Here is an 18930-nt window from a genome sequence, read left to right on the forward strand (position 1 = left end):
CGCTTTGTTTAATTACTAACACTAGCAATTTTTTTTTCCGATGCCTACAGATTCAAACCGTCTGTTCTCTCTCTCTCTCTCTCTCTCTCTCTCTCTCTCTCTCTCTCTCTCTCTCTTTCAGTGGGATTAGATGACACTGTCCCCAATATATCCTAATCCTTTCCAAACTGTTTCCATCCTCCATCCGTCGTCACTCACCAAAATAAAGATACCTCACTTTCCACTCAAAAACATTCTCTCTCTCTCTCTCTCTCTCTCTCTCTCTCTCTCTCTCTCTCTCTCTCTCTCTCTCTCTCTCTCTCTCTCTCTCTCTCTCTCTCTCTCTGAATATATAAATACAACACAATTAAACAGGTGGAAAATTTACTTGGACACGATGAGAGAGAGAGAGAGAGAGAGAGAGAGAGAGAGAGAGAGAGAGAGAGAGAGGGGGATGAAAGACACAGAGTGGAGAATAAAAGATCTGTGCTCAGGAAACAAAGGAGGAAGAAAACAAATGGAGAAAAGCAAGACCAGTATAAAAAGAATACAAAGGAAGGAATAAAAGAGGATAAGAAACAAGAATAAAAATTGTCGGTATCTATGTATTTTCGATCTCCTCCTCCTCTTATTCTATTTTCCTTTTTTTTTTTCCTTTTATTTTTTTCCATCTGTCACTTACTGGACATTTTTCACTTCTCTTCATCTCCATCGTTTACTTCTGTTGTGTTTTTCTTTCCTTTCCATTCGTCTCTTTACATTTTTTTCGTCTTTCTCTTCCATTTCCCTTTTCCAATTCGCTAATCCTTCCTCTCTTTTTCTTTCTTTTCTTTACTTACTTCATCTTTTTTATTCCTTTTTTTTTATTTTGCTCATGCTCTTCCTTTTTTTCCTCTTCCTTTCTTTTTTCTTCTCCTCTCATTCCTTTCTTCAACTCCCACTAAATCTTTCCTTTCTTTTGCTCCTTCTTATCTCCCTCTTTCCTTTATCTTCATTATCTTACTTCCTTTTCCCTTCATTGATTCTTTACTCCCTTTAAATTCCACCGACACTTCTACCACCACCTGCTCTCTCTCTCTCTCTCTCTCTCTCTCTCTCTCTCTCTCTCTCTCTCTCTCTCTCTCTCTCTCTCTCTCTCTCTCTCTCTCAGCGACACTTCTGCTTTACCTCCTTTTTCTCCCTTTCTGTACCGTCAACCCAACACAGTCAAGACAAGAGAGATGTATCGCTTCTTCTTACTTGCAAAACCTAAACGTGGTGTGATTCTCTGAACGGAAAGGCGAGTGAGTGACTGTTTGTGGACGATAGGACGACTCTGTTTATCTTTGCAGCCACGACTGTCAAGGAGCGAAACGTGACTCGAGACAAATGGGAGGGTGCTCGTGTGTGTGTGTGTGTGTGTGTGTGTGTGTGTGTGTGTGTGTGTGTGTGTGTGTGTGTGTGTGTGTGTGTGTGTGTGTGTAATTCACCTCGGTCGTCTGCTGGTCACCCAGCCAGTCTTCCCCATTAAGGAGCGAGCTCAGAGCTCATAGACTGATCTTCGGGTAGGACTGAGACCACAACACACTCCACACACCAGCCACAGCTCACCGAATTACATCCCGTACCTATTTTCTGCTAGGTGAACAGGGGCCACACATTAAGAGGCTTGCCCATTTGCCTCGCCGCCCAGGGACTCGAACCCGGCCCTCTCGATTGTGAGTCGAGCATGCTAACCACTACACGATGCGGTGTGTGTGTGTGTGTGTGTGTGTGTGTGTGTGTGTGTGTGTGTGTGTGTGTGCGTGTGTGTGTGTGTGTGTGTAAAAATAAAGGTTGGGTTATTGGCTGATTGATTAATTGTGTGACTGACTCTGCACCTGATTGATTGAGTGACTGAAAGATTGAATGGTTGATTAATTTATATAATGACTGGCTGACTGACTGACCGAGATATTTACTAGTATAACATCTAAAAGCATAGAGTTCTGTAGGATGAAACGATTACAGATAAAAAAAAAATACTCTGAATAAAAACTAACTGAAAAAGATTAAAAAGGAAAAGACAATGAAAGCGAGAGACAAAAGGAAGAAAAGGGGAAATAAAATGCAGTGGAAATTTTTGCGAACTTAGAAGACAATCCAGGCAGTGTGATAACTATTCAATCCTTTCCCAAATAAGCTAATTACTTCTACAAGCACTAGCCTTGTTATAAGTCGTGTGTGTGTGTGTGTGTGTGTGTGTGTGTGTGTGTGTCTGTGTGTGTGTGTGTGTGTCAGGGTAGGTGGGTAGCGTGAGTAGAGTGAATAGGTTGGGAGGTAGGTGGGGCGTCTTCCTAACTTTGACTGTCTTATATGCTGCTCTTAATAACATTCTACACTATTTCCTCGCTAACATGAACCCTAAGTGCTATTGAGAGGCGCAGGAAGTTGTGAAGTGAAACGTGACAAACACAACACAAACAGACTATGAATCTTCCCTTTCCGCACTTGTGTTTGTGAATGGAGAAGAATGAAGTAGAGCAAGAACGATAATCTCAACAAAAAAAAAATAAAAAAATAATTAACCATCTGATAAATAGCAAAGTTTTTTTTACTGAGAAGAATAAGAGGATGGTTCTTGAAGGGATGGATATGAAAGATGATTTGCCTGAAGAGGAATAAGAACTAACTGGAGCGGCAGAAACAGGAAGAACAGGACAGTGAAGGCGTATCAGAATCGATTCAGGCCTTAGTTGATCACCTTGGCCTGATTGTTACATGTCCAGACAGCCATGTTTACCTTGAATAACCCCGTTAGGCGCTCAAAACCCGACCGTGGCGCACCTCTCACCTGCACGTCAAATTTCAGTCCAAAAATAGGTCATGACGGTTGTGATGATAGTAAAGGTGATGGTGGTGATGTTGTTGTTGGTGGTGGTGGTGGTGATGTTTAAAACGACGACAACTACAAGACCAGTAGCAGCAGCAGCAGCAATAGCAGTAGTAACAACAACAAGAACAACAACAACAATAACAACAACAACGAAAAAAACAGACAAAAAGCAGTAATACGCACATCTTCCAGCTGACATAAAACAAAGAGAAAAAAGGAAAATACTTCTAGGGTATTTTTGTCAGTCAGGGAACATAAAATCTACAAACAGTTACACGTAATCAGCAACAATCTTCAGAAATAACATATGTAATAAATATTTAAGTTTAAGCACAGAAATTTCTTAAAATATCATAAGCATTTAGCACATAAAAGATAAAGGCAACATGGCGATACTACTAATAATGGAAACAATAAAAGCAGCGCCCCCAGCACAGCATAGCTAGCCGCCCACAAACTGTCTGTCCTAGCAGCAGGCGGAGCGGGGCGTGACGAACGCTCCCACACACCTTTAATACATCCGGAATAAATAATGCCTCGATATCCTACCTTCTTTTTGCATGAAAATTGCTGCCTCCATATAAGCATATAGGTGTATTTTTATCTATTTATTTATTTGTTTATCTTATTTATCATTATTCGATATGAATCATTTTTGTACCGACACACGCATACACGAAAAAAAAACAATGTTAATTCCCGTTCACACCCATCCCCCCCAAAAAAAATAAAAACATTAATGAATTGTTACTCGCATATTTCCCATTGATTTTTTACTTTAATTTCATAAATACTAATAATTCCAATTGCTCAAAGAATTCCCATAGCGTTGCAGGAATTTACACACAAACATGCAGCCAAATAAAATACACAGAAAGCACACTGAGCTGATTAGTTCTCGCCATTGTATACAAATAGCAAAGGTCTCGCACTCCATTACGTTGCTAAGGTGTCAGGTAGAGGAAAGGAGAGGTAGGGAGACAAGGACAAGTGGAGCTGGAAATAGACAAAACTAGAAACAGACAAACAGACAAGAAGAGAGAAAAGGATAAAAGGGAGTGGAAATAGACATGAATGAACGCGACTGACACTGGATAAAAAGACGTCAATAAACAGGGCTGGAAGTAGACATGGCCAGACAGGACTGGAAAAAGACCGACTGGAATACATGACTGGAAATAAACAAGAATGCCAGCCATTGGACTTTAATATTACTTCGGAAATTCTGTTTTTAATACTCCTGAAAACGAATCCTTGCTCCCTGTTAGTCTTGTTTCTAGTTTTTATGCATTGTTTTCTTAGACAAAGACTGTGGCTAACTGTAACTAAGAGATCTTTCTCGTACCCTCAACTTACCAGAATTCCGTAGCTTATTGGACAGTAAAGCAAGGTACAAGAAACATACCAGAAATGAACGGATATAGGATGAATAGACATGAACGGAGCGGAATTAGAAAGAAATAGAAAAGAATAGAAAAGAGTAAGAGAATAATAATAGAAAATACTAGACAAGTTGAATAATAACGTACGTGACGTGAAATAGACTCGAGCAAGCCACTGCAATGAACTATGAAGGTCGTTAACGCCCTAACGACACTGGGCCACCATTTGCAATACTGCAAGACTGACGGACTGGAACACGACAAGTCAACACCTGAGCAGCAAAGGAAGACTCTATGAATACGTGACGAGTCCACATACTACCACCACCACCACCACCACCACTATCTCTTACTCCACCTCCTGCAGCCGCCCACGTCCCCCTGAAAGCGACGACCGTGCTTGAGCTTTACACTAACAGGTGGTGGCAGCTTAGGACCATCTCTCCTGCCTCCAGCCTCCTGCCTCCAGCCTCCTGCCTCCCTGCCCATGCTGCTCACGATTCATCCTTATCCTGGCCCATGTTAATCCACTCATGCACAAACTAACCTGATCCAATAAACATCACCGAGACTCTATTCCATCTCCTTTCAGCATGTTCTGGGCCGTGCCGTGCAGTGCCGTGCCGTCACACCCACGTTCAAGTGCACGGGACAAGTGAAGAGAAGGCCAAGCGTTCCGTGACACGTGGCTTGAATTTCGGGTACATTATTTGCGTCATCCTCCCTTGGACTGCGTCAGAAAACTCTCCGCTCTCACTTGCATAAGCTGGCATGTAGTCCATCATCTGTCCTTCTTTTAGTTGTAAATCATCCATCCGTTAGTTAGTCTCCTTAGTTTTACGACGTTGTGAAACTGACACCCTAGACTCCTGTCGCATAACACTTTCCCTTATTTACCTGTTATCAAATATATTAAAGTCTACGCATTTCATCTCCAGATTTATAACGTCACACTTTCCAAATACATGGAGTTATTATCTAGCTTTCGTCAAATCATTTCCACTTCGTTATGTTACACTCCTCCGCATTTCATTTTATGATTTCTTCTACTTTTCCTCTATTTCATCAACTGGTATTTTTTTTAATTCCTAAAAGAAAAAAAATGAGTGAAATCATGATCTTTCTATCATCAATTCCCTTCCTGTATATATAGCCAATATATCAGTATTCCCTACTCAATCATATCGTTATTGTTCTTCACAAAATATAACAGCAAGGGCAATTCATGGTAATCTTCTAGATTCTTATATCTTCATTTTGTATATCATTCATAACGTGCTGTCACGAGGAGACAGTAGAGAACTACCGAAACAATAATTACACTCAGTGAGGTCTGAAGCAGTGCATCAGGGAGTGCTGCGAACTGATTATTAAAGAACTTCACTCAACATATCCTTCCGTCTCACAATACAAAGGAGAGCAGCCACACACTTCACTCAAAATTCTGAAACAATATAGCCACTTCTACACCAGCCTCGGAGTCTCCACCAGGGGAGGGGACCACATATGTTCCAAGATCAGACTGCTCTTCTGTTATCGACCCTAAGTGGCTTCACATCCCGGTCATTTTTCGTTAACTTGTACAACATTTGTGATCTTAGATCAAATTTTCAATCTGTAAAACACCACTTAGAACTATGATAAATCTCCCCTGCTTCTTCTCAATGAAATACAAGAATCTCAGGCAACTGACAGAAGCCCCTTTTCCGTTCCCTTCTACTTTCACTATCACAATTTTCAATCCAAAGTTGGATGTTTTGCCTATGTCCGCAGTGATTTAACCAACTCTAGTGACCATGCTTTTCAATCGCCCGAATTTTCTACCATCTACCTCCGACTACAGATTCACTCTCAAACTACATATATCAATGTAGTATATACGTCTCACATAACTCTTTTGAATATAAGAAATTATTTGACTATTTAACTTCAAAAGTGCAAAACATTCTGATCCTTTTCTTTTATGCAGAAATCTTCATTCTTGAAGATTTCATTGTTCATCACCAACTTTGGCTTTTCTCTCCCTCCACTGACCATCCTGATGAAAAAGCCTTTAACATTACCATAATGCACGACCTAAAGCAACTGGTGTAACATCTTACTCATATTCTTGACCGTCTTGGAAATACACCTAACTCTCTTAATCTTTTTATAACATCTAATACTTGTGTTTATGTTGTCAACTCATCTCCGTTGGGCTCCTTTGATCACAATCAAGTATTTGCGTCGTGCACTAGTGTCACTTCATTATCTTCATTAGCAAACTTTGCAACACTGCCTTATTCTGTTTCACCAGATGCTTGTCATTTAAACTTCTGATGAATAAGTATATAAGAGACACTAGAATACCTATATATTTTTTCTATTCATATAAATAATTCTTAAATTTCTAAATAGTAACATTTTTCTTCCATTTCTTTACTAAATACTCTGTACAGCATTACAGGATTTCCTATTCTGTGAAGGTAGGAAAATACCTTCAAATTACTTAAAATACCTTCAATACTTACCTTAGACACTATTCATTCGAGACAACCCCTTCAACACTGAGTCATTACCGTGTCACGTACCTCACTCTAAATCTATGTAGGGAGACGAAATATATAACTTACTTCAGAATACATGTAGACTATGAAGTTGAACGTTTAAGAGAGAGAGAGAGAGAGAGAGAGAGAGAGAGAGAGAGAGAGAGAGAGAGAGAGAGAGAGAGAGACGCGACATAAATACTTCCCTCTAAATTTCTAACATGATTGGTGTCGGTGATCCGTAACTACAGTAACTAGTGGGAACTTAATTAACACATGCGTGGCTTAGCTCCAGGGTAATCATTTGACGGTTACTGTGTGTGTGTGTGTGTGTGTGTGTGTGTGTGTGTGTGTGTGTGTGTGTGTGTGTGTGTGTGTGTGTGTGTGTGTGTGTGTGTGTGTGTGTGTGTGTGTGTGTGTGTGTGTGCTGTACCCGAGCAAGCCAAAAAGATCCCCAGTTAGACTAAAATCTCGCAGAACAAACACTAAGTATTTTGACAAGAACTTTTTACGAACAACCTGCTGCAGGACCTTGGCTTTTAAAACTTACAGCTTTCCTCGGGACTTACTACTCTTGGTTGGCTTTATATTTCAAGTAGTCTTGGCCTAACAGATATAGAAGATATAGCAGCAATATTAGTAATAATAGTAGTAGTAGTAGTAGTAGTAGTAGTAGTAGTAGTAGTAGTAGTAGTAGTAGTAGTAGTAGTAGTAGTAGTAGTAGTAGTAGTAGTAGTAGAAGTAGTAACAGTAGTAGTAGTAGCAGTAGTAGTCATCATTACGCTTACCCAAAATCTATAACAACAACTACTACCACTACGAATACTATTTCTACAATAACTACTACTACTACAACCACTACCACCACCACTAAAGCCAACTTTCATTCACCCCACACTGCACATTATTCCGTCCTTCACAATTAACACCGCATCCCACAAGACTTCGAGAGTCACGCCTTTACCCTCTACCACCCAGCACATAATACAATAACCAGACGGTACACTCGAACACGTATGGTAACCGCCTGCCTCTCATCACCGATATCAACGCCTCTCGTGCCTCCCAAAGGACCCATCCATTAATCTGTTCTCTGTTCAGGTGTGAGCAGTGACTCAGTTTGCCTTGATTAATCACGTCACTCCCCCTTACGAGCAGCCAGCGACTCCGGCGAGGGAAAGCAGAGGGAAAGAAAATGAGTGAGAGAATGAAAAGGATATAAAGAACGAAGATTAATAGAATAATGAAGTGGAGGATGATAATAACTGAGAGAGAGAGAGAGAGAGAGAGAGAGAGAGAGAGAGAGAGAGAGAGAGAGAGAGAGAGAGAGAGAGAGAGAGAGAGAGAGAGGAGAGGAGGAGGAGGAGGAGGAGGAGGAGGAGGAGGAGGAGGAGGAGGAGGAGGAGGTGCCAGGAGACATACGAGAATACGGAGGAGAAGGTAACAGAAGACAAACGAGCAGGAGGAGGAGGAGGAGGAGGAGGAGGAGGAGGCAGAGGAAGAAAAGGAAGAATATAAGGTAGCAAGAAAGCAGCAAGAGGAAGAGAACAAGGATAAGGAATAACTAAAAGAGAAAATGATAAAAAAAAAAAGGAAGACGGTAGGAGAAGGAGTGAAAGGAATAGGAAGGAGACAATATGGGAAGGAGTCTCGAGAGATCACAAGAGTTATGAGACGCTACGTTATCGAGTGATGGTCGATCAGAAAAGGCGAGCATCAGCTTGAGTAGATCAGAGCTGAGCTGATTTATACCACTAATAGAAAATCATCAGTGTATAAGCCTAAGCCCCCATTGTAAAGGCACCCTGGATAAGATCAAAGGCGAGGAAGGAAGGGAGACTCGATAGCACCCATTAAGGTTATCACTGCTAGGGAAAAGTGGACGCTTCTCTTTATGCTGACTTTGTGAAATTGACTACCTTTGCGATGGTTAGGTTGATTTACAGACCATTCCTCTCCTTTACTTTCCCTGAGTGGGTGGTCATGAAGTGCGAGGGATTGGCAGTGATGGTGGTAATGGTAGTGGTTGTGGTGGGAGGTGGTGGTGGTGGTGGTGGTGATGCGTGGGTGGCAATGGACAGTGATGGATGGGGAGGAGATGAGGTGACGGAGATGATGCCAGGGGGTTCATGTTTGGTGATTATCATTATCATTTATCATTTTCCTTGTTGATGCTGCTGCTGCTGCTGCTGCTGCTGCTAGTGTTGATGTTGTTGTTGTTGTTGTTGTTGTTGTTGTTTATTTATGTATATGTTTTGGTTAGTTAGGTTTTCCCTTTTCCCTGCTAGTATGTGTGTGTGTGTGTGTGTGTGTGTGTGTGTGTGTGTGTGTGTGTGTGTGTGTGTGTGTGTGTGTGTGTGTGTGTGTATCCGACGGAGTAGAAAATCTTACGCAAATTAATCTTAAATACCACCAACACCATACCACCATCACTGCTCCCACAAACACCAACAAAAGAAGAACAATATGCAACAGCGAAAGTGCGGATGAACTAAACCCAAAAACCTGCCGCATGCAACGAATTTATAGGTTCTACTCTTCCTTTATTAACACCTGTACCTCTTTTGCCTCCCTTACAGATGCGGACGCCGACTGTACCCACACCCTCTACTAGTCTTCAGCAGCATCCTTCCCTAGGAGAGCGGGGGCTGTGACGTGCAGGCTGTGGGCCGGCGAGGTTGAGGAAGCATGTGTGCAACGGCGGCGGCAGGAAAGAGGCGAACACAGTGTCGTCATGTTGAGAATGATAAACAAAAGGTCGGGTCATTCACAGTGAAGTGCTGCTCATTTGGGGAAATTGTGTGCCAGAATGAAGTCATGTGATACGCGCGTAGCTAAAACACGTGAATTTTTTTTAGACAGTGAAAAATTCAAAGTGTTATGTTTACCAACTGACGGACTCGGAATACGCAGTGAAGTGGAAAAATTCTAGCCCCAAAGTGATTCTTCCATTAGTGAACACTGATTGAGTGGTAGAAAAAGAGGGAAAATTTATTTGAACTAGACTCGAGGACGATTTATCGAGTACGAACATTCCAACACTACGAATTTACCCGAGACCAAACTCCCGTGAAAGCCTCGGGACGCGCCAACCCATTTAGCATAAGCCTGATCTCCCGCAATGGACCCGGGGGAGGGGGGAGGGCGAGAGGGCGGGGGACCAACGTTTTAATCCAGTGAAACAGACCGATAGGTAGATGGAGAGATAAGTCACTCAGTCAGACTAACACAAACATAAAGAGAGCACGATGACCTCTCCCAGTGTAGTTCTTCCCACTCCCACCACGTGACATAGGAGGTGAGACGTCAACTTCACCATGATGTCAGGGTCGGAGGTCACGATGGAGGTCACAGTGCCTCCCTCCGACTTCACTCTTGACCTCATCTTGACGTCCTCGCCCTCGTCCGCCATCTCCTCGGGCACACTGCCGCCCTACCTCACCATGGAGGCTGCCAACACCACCCAGGCGGCAAACTGCTCGGAGCCACTCAGCCACTTCACTTGGACCAACCACAAGCTGGCCTCCATCATCATCCTGGTGGTGATCAACGCGCTGGTGCTCGCAGGCAACACGCTCGTCATCCTGGCCGTGTTCCTCTCCAGCAAGCTGCGCACTGTCACCAACCTGTTCATCGTGTCCCTGGCCGTGTCTGACCTTCTGCTGGGCGTGAGCGTGCTGCCCTTCAGCATGGCCTACACGGTGTTCGAGTCGTGGGTGTTCATGACTGCGTGGTGCTCCATGTGGCAGGCCATCGATGTGTGGCTCTCCACTGCCTCCATCCTCAACCTGGTGGTCATCAGTCTGGACAGGTGAGTGCTGGTCTCCAGGGAGGTCTCAGCTGCGTCTTGCCACATACGGGATGCTGATGGCAGGGCGTTAACTCAACACTTATCTGGGACAGATGGCTAGCATACATGCATGCACCAGGGAGTGGGCTGACTCACAGAAACAAAAGTTTACAATTTACTGCAAACTTTCTTTTTAACTAAAATTGTAGTTCTCTTTTTTATTTGTACATGCGTTTCAAGCGTGTTGGTTACATTTTTTTCCGCAAGTTAGGTTTCTAGGCAAGTGAATGCGCGCAAAAAGTCGACAGTTCTAAAAAGAAACAATAATTTTACATTCAACTTAGGAGGTACGTTAAAAACTTTTGTGAGATGAATTACAAAGGCACACCATTTAACTTGAACAGCGGAATGTAAAGCAGTCTTATTTGAGTATGCCATTATTTTCCTTTTGCATGATGATTTGACATTATATATTATATATATATATATATATATATATATATATATATATATATATATATATATATATATATATATATATATATATATCGTAACACCTTAAGTAACAGTTTTGCTGCACTAACAAAAGAAGCATTTCAGACTTACTAGTTAAAGGTATTCGTTATCGATCATCGTACCATTAAATACCACATACTTAATAAAAAAAAAATTGTCCGAATCTCTACTTGTTTTAGCGACTCAAGTTTTTAAATGAACCCAGACTTGATCCAGTGTACCTTTTCAGAAACATCAGTCTTCATTACTGATTGTGGTATTCAAGTTTTGTGGACTGCCACGTTGAAAGATGCCCGACAGCTGAAGTTCTCTTAGTCAACAACTCTTCACCATATCCTGCTAAACTTTCCTTTCCTTTGGTGGCCTCTGACCACTACCCTTGATATTACGTGCGTGGGCCATCTCCTTTTTGTCCAACAATACTACAAACACACCTTATCCCTGTACTATTCCTGATTGGGAGGCTCTGTGGCTGTACTCTCATTAATTACATTATGAAATAGCTAACGTTCTCCAGTCATGATATCTATCTGTCTGCTCCTAAGAAACGGCATAGGTCACTTATTCTGACATTGAAATATACCATATCTAATACCCAGGGCTAGCCGGTGCCTGCGTCCGTTTTGTGAAAGATGGAATAACAAATTAATCCATCCAACATTGTGTCTTCTGAAACTTGAGACCTTGATACTTCTATCGGAAATCATGCAAATCTATTTTTCCACTCGACAAAACTTCTTTCAATAATAGGAAACATCTATGTCTTGCTAATTCTAATCTCTTTTTTTTTTCTAAACTTTCGCAGCATTTTTACATCACTAATTTCACCGTCCAATTTAAGAAAAAAGACTGCCATCTCTGTTATTCCTGACGGTGAACTAGAATCTAATCTTGAGTAGCTTCAAGAATTTATCTTCCTCGCCTTTTGACTTAATTACACTTATTAATAGCTTACCATAATATTATTTGTAATGTGGACGTCTGTGTGTGTGTGTGTGTGTGTGTGTGTGTGTGTGTGTGTGTAAGTCTGTAATTCACCTCGGTCGTCTGCTGGTCACCCAGCCAGTCTTCCCCATTACGGAGCGAGCTCAGAGCTCATAGACCGATCTTCGGGTAGGACTGAGACCACAACACACTCCACACACCGGGAAAGCAAGGCCACAACCCCTCGAGTTACATCGCGTACCAATTTACTGCTAGGTGAACAGGGGCTACACATTAAGAGGCTTGCCCATTTGCCTCGCCGCCTCCGGGACTCGAACCCGGACCCTCTCGAGTGTGAGTCGAGCGTGCTAACCACTACACTACGCGGTGTGTGTGTGTGTGTGTGTGTGTGTGTGTGTGTGTGTGTGTGTGTGTGTGTGTGTGTATGTAAATGTGCGTGCGTGCGTGCGTGCGTGCGTGCGTGCTTGTGTGTGTGTGTGTGTGTGTGCGTGCGTGCGTGCTTGCGTGTGTGTGTGTGTGTGTGTGTGTGTGTGTGTGTGTGTGTGTGTGTGTGTGTGTGTGTGTGTAATAATAATAATAATAATATACGGTTTATTCATTTGGCAGTGCAACAAAAAATTTACACTCAAAATGTACAGGGGTGAGAGGTGACATTAAAACAATGAAATGCTTAACCTAACTATGGATCTAACTTAACCAAGAATTTACTTATTTATTCATTTATTTATTTATGGGTCGCACCATAGTGGGCACCGCGCTAAGGTGGTACCGGTCAGTGCGCGGTGCTCTTAAGGGCGCCACGCGATTCTGGTGTCGGGTGGCGCGGGCAGGGAGAGGCACGTCTGGGGGTAGCAGGTGGCGGAGACGTGGATGATGCAGCAGCCCTTCCCCAAATTTTTCCAAGGCTTCCTGGTGTCTTGTGGCCAGCCTCGGCAGACTCAAGCAGGTCAGGGCGTCCTCGTAGGACCTGTAGGCAGGCCCAAGAATGACCCTGAACGCCCTCTTCTGAACCCTCTCCAGCTGTTGTCGTTGTGTGAGGTTCAGGGAGGAGGACCACGCTGGGGAGGCGTACATGAGCTTAGGGAGTATAAAGGTGAGGTACACTCCCCTCAGCTCATCTGCCGGTGCACCCAGGGACCTGAGTCGGCGCAGCATATAGATCTTGTATGAGGCTGACCTGATGATGGTGGAAACATGCTGCTTCCAGCAGCAGCAGCAGTGTGTGTATGTGTGTGTGTGTGTGTGTGTGTGTGTGTGTGTGTGTGTGTGTGTGTGTGTGTGTGTGTGTGTGTGTGTTTTCTTGTCTTCACCCATTCACAGCTTCACTTTTTCCTGAATAAGCATTAACACTCTTACTTAAATCATTAAAACGCACCAAGGATGGTAAAAGTCTTAGATAAGCCATCACAGTCAACAGTTCCACGGCATTCACAATAAGATCGAGTAATAAATCCTTGAGTAGCAATATACATAAGAACCCAAAAGCTGCATATCATAACCCACAAGAGTTCGCGTGCCTTACAATGTCAGGTGGTGCTATCAGTGGGTATCGATATTTCTACAACCATTATTATTTTCATGAAGTTCCTTCCAAAACCTAGATTTTTTTTTTTTATACCATGTGGGCTTTTCACGGGAATTTATGGGCTAAAGGGGATACTTTTTAGGGTACCTCCTATCTTAAAGCCCACCCGCTAGGAAACCGTTGCCCCGAGTGAGGAAGCCCAACCTACACTCAGACCGTGGACAGGATTCGAACCCGTGCGCTTGGAGACCTCTAGGATCCCAAAGCACGCATGGTTCCACTGTACCACGGCGGATTTATATAGTTTAATCTCATTTCAGTATTGTAATCATTAATTATTGTTACTACTCTTGTTACTACTACAATTAAGCTCCTCCTGAAATCTTTGTTTATGTAGGACCGTCGTTTCCCTAATGTATTAATCTGTTTTAAGAAGAGAATGGCAGTGATGATCTACATGCAGCATTTCCAAGCATCTTTGAGTTAAAATATTCATCGGATGTGCTCCCCTTCATTATAGAAGATGATGGGAAGTCAGAGGAAAAACGTAGGAGTTAAACAGGAAGATGATAGAAGTTGAAGAGGAAGGGAAGAAAAGGGATTAATTGAAATCAAGTAGGTAAGAGGAAGAAACTAGGAGAGGGTAGGAATTACGAGAATGACCGTAATACAGTGGCCGCAAAAAAATACATACATCACTGAAATTTGTTTAGTAAAACTATATGTACAATACAAAATAGAACTGTTTTCTTTAGACTTTTATCTTATAATGAGTATTTGGACATATTTTCCTTGTACTTCAGAACTCTCTGGATCCTTCTGGGCATGGAAGCAGCAATGCTGGAGAACTATAGGAGGCATCGAAGTAGATCCATATCTTTTTCAGCTCATCCGTCAGGTTCTTGATGCTGCTGGGATGCGAATTCTCCAGCTTGGTCTTCATTACTTGCCGGACGTTTTCGATGGGGATGAGGTCTGAGGAGTTGCCTGGCCAACTGAGAACACGTATATTATTTTCACAATGAACTCCTTGACAGCCTTGGACAGAAGTTTGACTTAAGCGCTGGTGCTAAGTCGTGCATAGAATATTCTGTTTCATGAATGCTCCAAAATGTCAGCATATGTTCCTCCAAGACCTCAATATAATTAGTTGCCTTCATCTTCACATTCTTAGGAAGAGAGTAGAGTCCAATAGAGAGCCATTATGACCAGAGAATGCTCCCAACACCATAACATAGTTTGGCTGTTTGACTGTTTTGACAGTGTAGCGACACGTTACAGGGCCTTCTCACGACCTTGGAGTCGCCCCTGATCAGCCAGAACGTGCTTTCATCGCTGAACATTACTTTTTGCCAGTCTGCCAATGTCCACTTCTTGTATTTCCACCAGAAATCCAGATGTCGCTCTTTCATAGCCTCCGTCAGAAGCTGTTTCTTGGCAGCGTGGAGTGCTGGCAATTTTAAGACCTTCTGAAGGCGATGTTGAATAGTTCGCAATGAGTCATTTTGCAAGAGGTTGAGGTGTTTCTCTTTAAGGCTGATGGCTATAATCGAAGAATCTTCCTTCACCTCTCTTGCCAGGACCTTGCCTGTGCGCGGAGACATCATCCTCGGTGCCCCAGAGCCTGGTTTTCTAGCTGTTACCGCACCACGACGGAGGTTCTCTGCTGCGGTTTTTAGCTTGTAAATGATCCTCCTTGTCACCTTTAATTCTGCCGCTACGGTTATGACAGACCAGCCTTCGCCTAGGAGGTCAAAGGCTCGGGTTTTATCTTGAACAGACATCTGTGCATAACTCATAATAATGAATGTGAGGTGTCTGGTAGCAAGTTGAAGTTGGCGCGCAAGTAGCAAACAGCGGCACTAAGGAGCAGCGTAAAAAAACACTCTCTGTAGAAGCACTGGAGACGCACTGAAACCTGGCGTGGTAAGGAACAATGAATAGAGGTGGGCTCTAGCCGACAAACATAATCACTAGCTCCACCCACTCTGCTGGTGGCGAAAAACGCAAATAAAGTCTACACGGATATTCGTGTGTACTTTTTTATTGCGTTGAAAATGTATACTTTTTTTTTTTTGCGGCCACAGTAGTTATTCACAGTTAAGACCAATGAACAGGGATGTAACAGTTAAAATGAAGGACGCAGAAGTCAATAGATTTTTGTAGTGGAGATTAGTAATTAAAAGGCAGGGGACAAGAATTAAGAGCTACGTAAAAGGGGTTGGGATGAGAAGGAGTTAAAGAAAAAAAGAAAGGAAGTAATAAAAAGTAATGGAAATGTATATGTAAAAAAAATAAATAAATAAAACTATAGTAAGAAATATTTCATCATTTTATCTTATATAAAATGTTGCAGGGAGAAATTATTTAGGATTTTCATGATCCTAGTAACACGAGTAGATTTTGTATTATCAATCTTAAGACATACAGATAACATTACAGTAAATCATATGAGTGGACCTTAAAACAGATAAAAGAGTCTTAGCAAGCTATAGTAAAAGTTATATATTGTATCAAAGTGTATTTTCTTATCTGCAGAGATACTTTATCATAAATTATTAGCTTTTCTTTAAACCACTTTAAGTTTTGAGATGTGTTTTCATGATTTTAGTGATAGTTTTAAAATATCTTTTTTATATTCAGTAGTAAAAAAAACACTCGTAACATTGCAAGTAGTCATCCCTGTGGCTCCTGAAAATGGTTTTCATGAAAACAAATAATTTAAAATAGGATACATCATCTCTTCCCTAGAAAGCTCTGCGTAAGCCAATATTCTCTCGTTTCCTGTTCGAGTACGGCTAAACGATTCCCACAATAGAGGAACGAAGAGGCACGTGAGGAACGCGATAAGCAGCCTTTCTCAGAACCACTCGTACCCTCTATCTATTGTCAAGGAAACCCCTGTTATTCTTTCATATTTGTAGAGATTATTCTGAGTGTTTTCAAGATTACATTTATCTGTCTTGTCACTATACGAGCAACAAGTCCAAGCCAGACGCTAAACGGTATTCTTATGTTCTTAAAAGAATTTAGTGAACTATAGCTTTCGCTCTCTCTCTCTCTCTCTCTCTCTCTCTCTCTCTCTCTCTCTCTCTCTCTAATGCAAGTAATACATTCTGGAGTTCCTAATCTCATGTTAATACTCCTGGTAAGCTTCTGCCATTCATATGTCATATTTGGTGCGCAAATATTGAAGGTAACTTATAAACACACACACACACACACACACACACACACACACACACACACACACACACACACACACACACACACACACACACACACACATACAAACACATATAAGAATGATATGTGCATGCAAAATTACGTAATGTCGAAATAAACAAAAAAGAAAATAAACAGATCAAGAAAATTAAATAAGAATAAGACATTCAAAGCAGCGTATCAGTAATTTAATGTAAAAAGAACAAAAGCGGTATAAATAAACTGAAATTGAAACCTGAACCTTGGCAAGGAACGCGGGATACAAAGTGCACTCAAGCATAGGTGGGCATGCAGATCCCTCCCCTCTCCCCAACACGAAAAATAATCCCTGCTTTACGGTTCCCTCACTCATGGGCAACGTTTCTCCGGCACTCCACCACAAAGAAGGCCGCCACCGCTCCTGCGATTCACTGCAAAACCACACTCAGCAAAAACTAAAATATTTATGATATAGTTAGACACAAGTCTGCCGCCCAATTACATTTCCTGTTTTCTTCCTGCTTCCTGTAACGCTAAGGCACGATAAACAAAAAACGCCTCAGTGTTTCGACACATGAATTATGTATCACCGCTGACTCTCGGAAAGTGTGTCGTGGTTAATTGGACCACCAGCCGTCCAGGGACTACACTTTAATTCACAGTAACAGGTTGGAGCACATGCCGCCGCGGGTGACGCTCCGGTGCGGCAGTGGGAATTTTAGTTGAAATTATACATCCACTCCAACATGAGGTACAGGTTGGATGTGTTCATGACCATTGTGACAGCAGTGACTCGTTTCAAGCTGAGGTCACGAAAGAATGACCCAAAACATTCTGTTTCGCCTTTCATATCACCTGTCCTCATCCTCACCAGGAGATTGAAGGAGACTGTGCGTCACCTATCAGTCTTCCCAGTAGGATCTGAGGCTCAGTATCACCCACAAGGACTGAAATCTGGCGTGAGGCGTTCGATCCCCGCCACCATTAAAGAGACAGCATTATGGGGGCCGTGAGGGAGTCCTTGCTGTGCACCCAAGTACCTCCCCGCGCCACGATACGGTGGAGGGGAGGGGGAAGGTGGCACACAAGGACAAGGCATTAATCTTCCTGACCAGACTGGGAGATACTAAATAGTTCTACGACCTGGGAGTTGGCCAAAGCCCACAGCTATCCGCACAGAGCCCTCCCACACCCTTGTCTGCGTAGAAAAGGAAAACGTTTTAAGCCTTCGTGTGTGTGTGTGTGTGTGTGTGTGTGTGTGTGTGTGTGTGTGTGTGTACACACACACACACACACAGAGAGAGAGAGAGAGAGAGAGAGAGAGAGAGAGAGAGAGAGAGAGAGAGAGAATCTTATGCTGAATTCCAAATCTTTCTGTTAAAATATTTTGTAAAAACGTGTTAAGATATCCTCTGGAGAGGATGCTAATGGCGGTGGAGGTTCATTACTGAGATGGCTGCGTGACGCGCGGTCAAGGCCATCAAGGAGGTAAGAGCTAAGCGGCTAAGGATCTTACACGTCGAATAAGTGTCGGGGCACCACAGCAGCTGCAGCTCATGACGCCATGTTCCGCCCAGTGTGCATTGCTCAGTCTGACAGTGCGGCAAAAGTACAAAGAAGCCACAAATAGCACATAGACACAAGATGCCACGAGAGATGAACACGAGAGAGAGAACAGAATCGTACCAAATATCCTGAAGGTATCCAAGTTCCTCCTCAACAAAAACTTAATATATAATAATACAAGTGCCATGCAAGCACCTAAATCAAAGCATTGGAAGTACCACTTACGTACCTTTAAAGTGGCGAGGAGTGATGGCTGAGGCACGAGTGATGGTACCGGTGGAGGGAGAAGTGTCTGGTGGCATTCTTCAGGACGCGGCAATGTTGATGGTTATGGCGATGGTGATGGTGGGGGCATTAGGGAAATGTATGGGAGATGACATGAAGTAGTGACTAGAAGATTGTTAGAGTCACGCCACCCCATAAAGACTGGATGATTTCCGACGACTTGATTGTGCCAGTCCTCACGTGGCTCCAGCTCATCAACCGCCACCAGTCACCACCAGTGGTTGCTGAAGATACCAACATTTACATATATTAATTACACCACACTTCAACTCTATCACAATTTTCACTTACTTCAAAGACTGCAGCATCACACTAGACAAAAAAAAAACGTAAATGAGTGGCAGAACCCCAACATGTTT

At 42.7% G+C, this 18930-nt stretch overlaps 1 protein-coding gene across 1 annotated transcript in view; it reads left to right on the plus strand.

Annotated features, from left to right (window-relative positions):
• Nucleotides 1-18930, plus strand: part of LOC123520716 (octopamine receptor Oamb-like) — a 271000-nt gene that overhangs the window by 177232 nt on the left and 74838 nt on the right. The window contains exon 4 of the mRNA XM_045283256.1: nucleotides 9320-10551. Coding sequence (XP_045139191.1) covers nucleotides 10058-10551 — 494 coding nt within the window. The 5' untranslated portion in view covers nucleotides 9320-10057. The remainder of the gene's footprint in view (nucleotides 1-9319; nucleotides 10552-18930) is intronic.

Source organism: Portunus trituberculatus, chromosome 47, assembly GCF_017591435.1.
Source record: "Portunus trituberculatus isolate SZX2019 chromosome 47, ASM1759143v1, whole genome shotgun sequence".
Classification (NCBI taxonomy): domain Eukaryota; kingdom Metazoa; phylum Arthropoda; class Malacostraca; order Decapoda; family Portunidae; genus Portunus; species Portunus trituberculatus.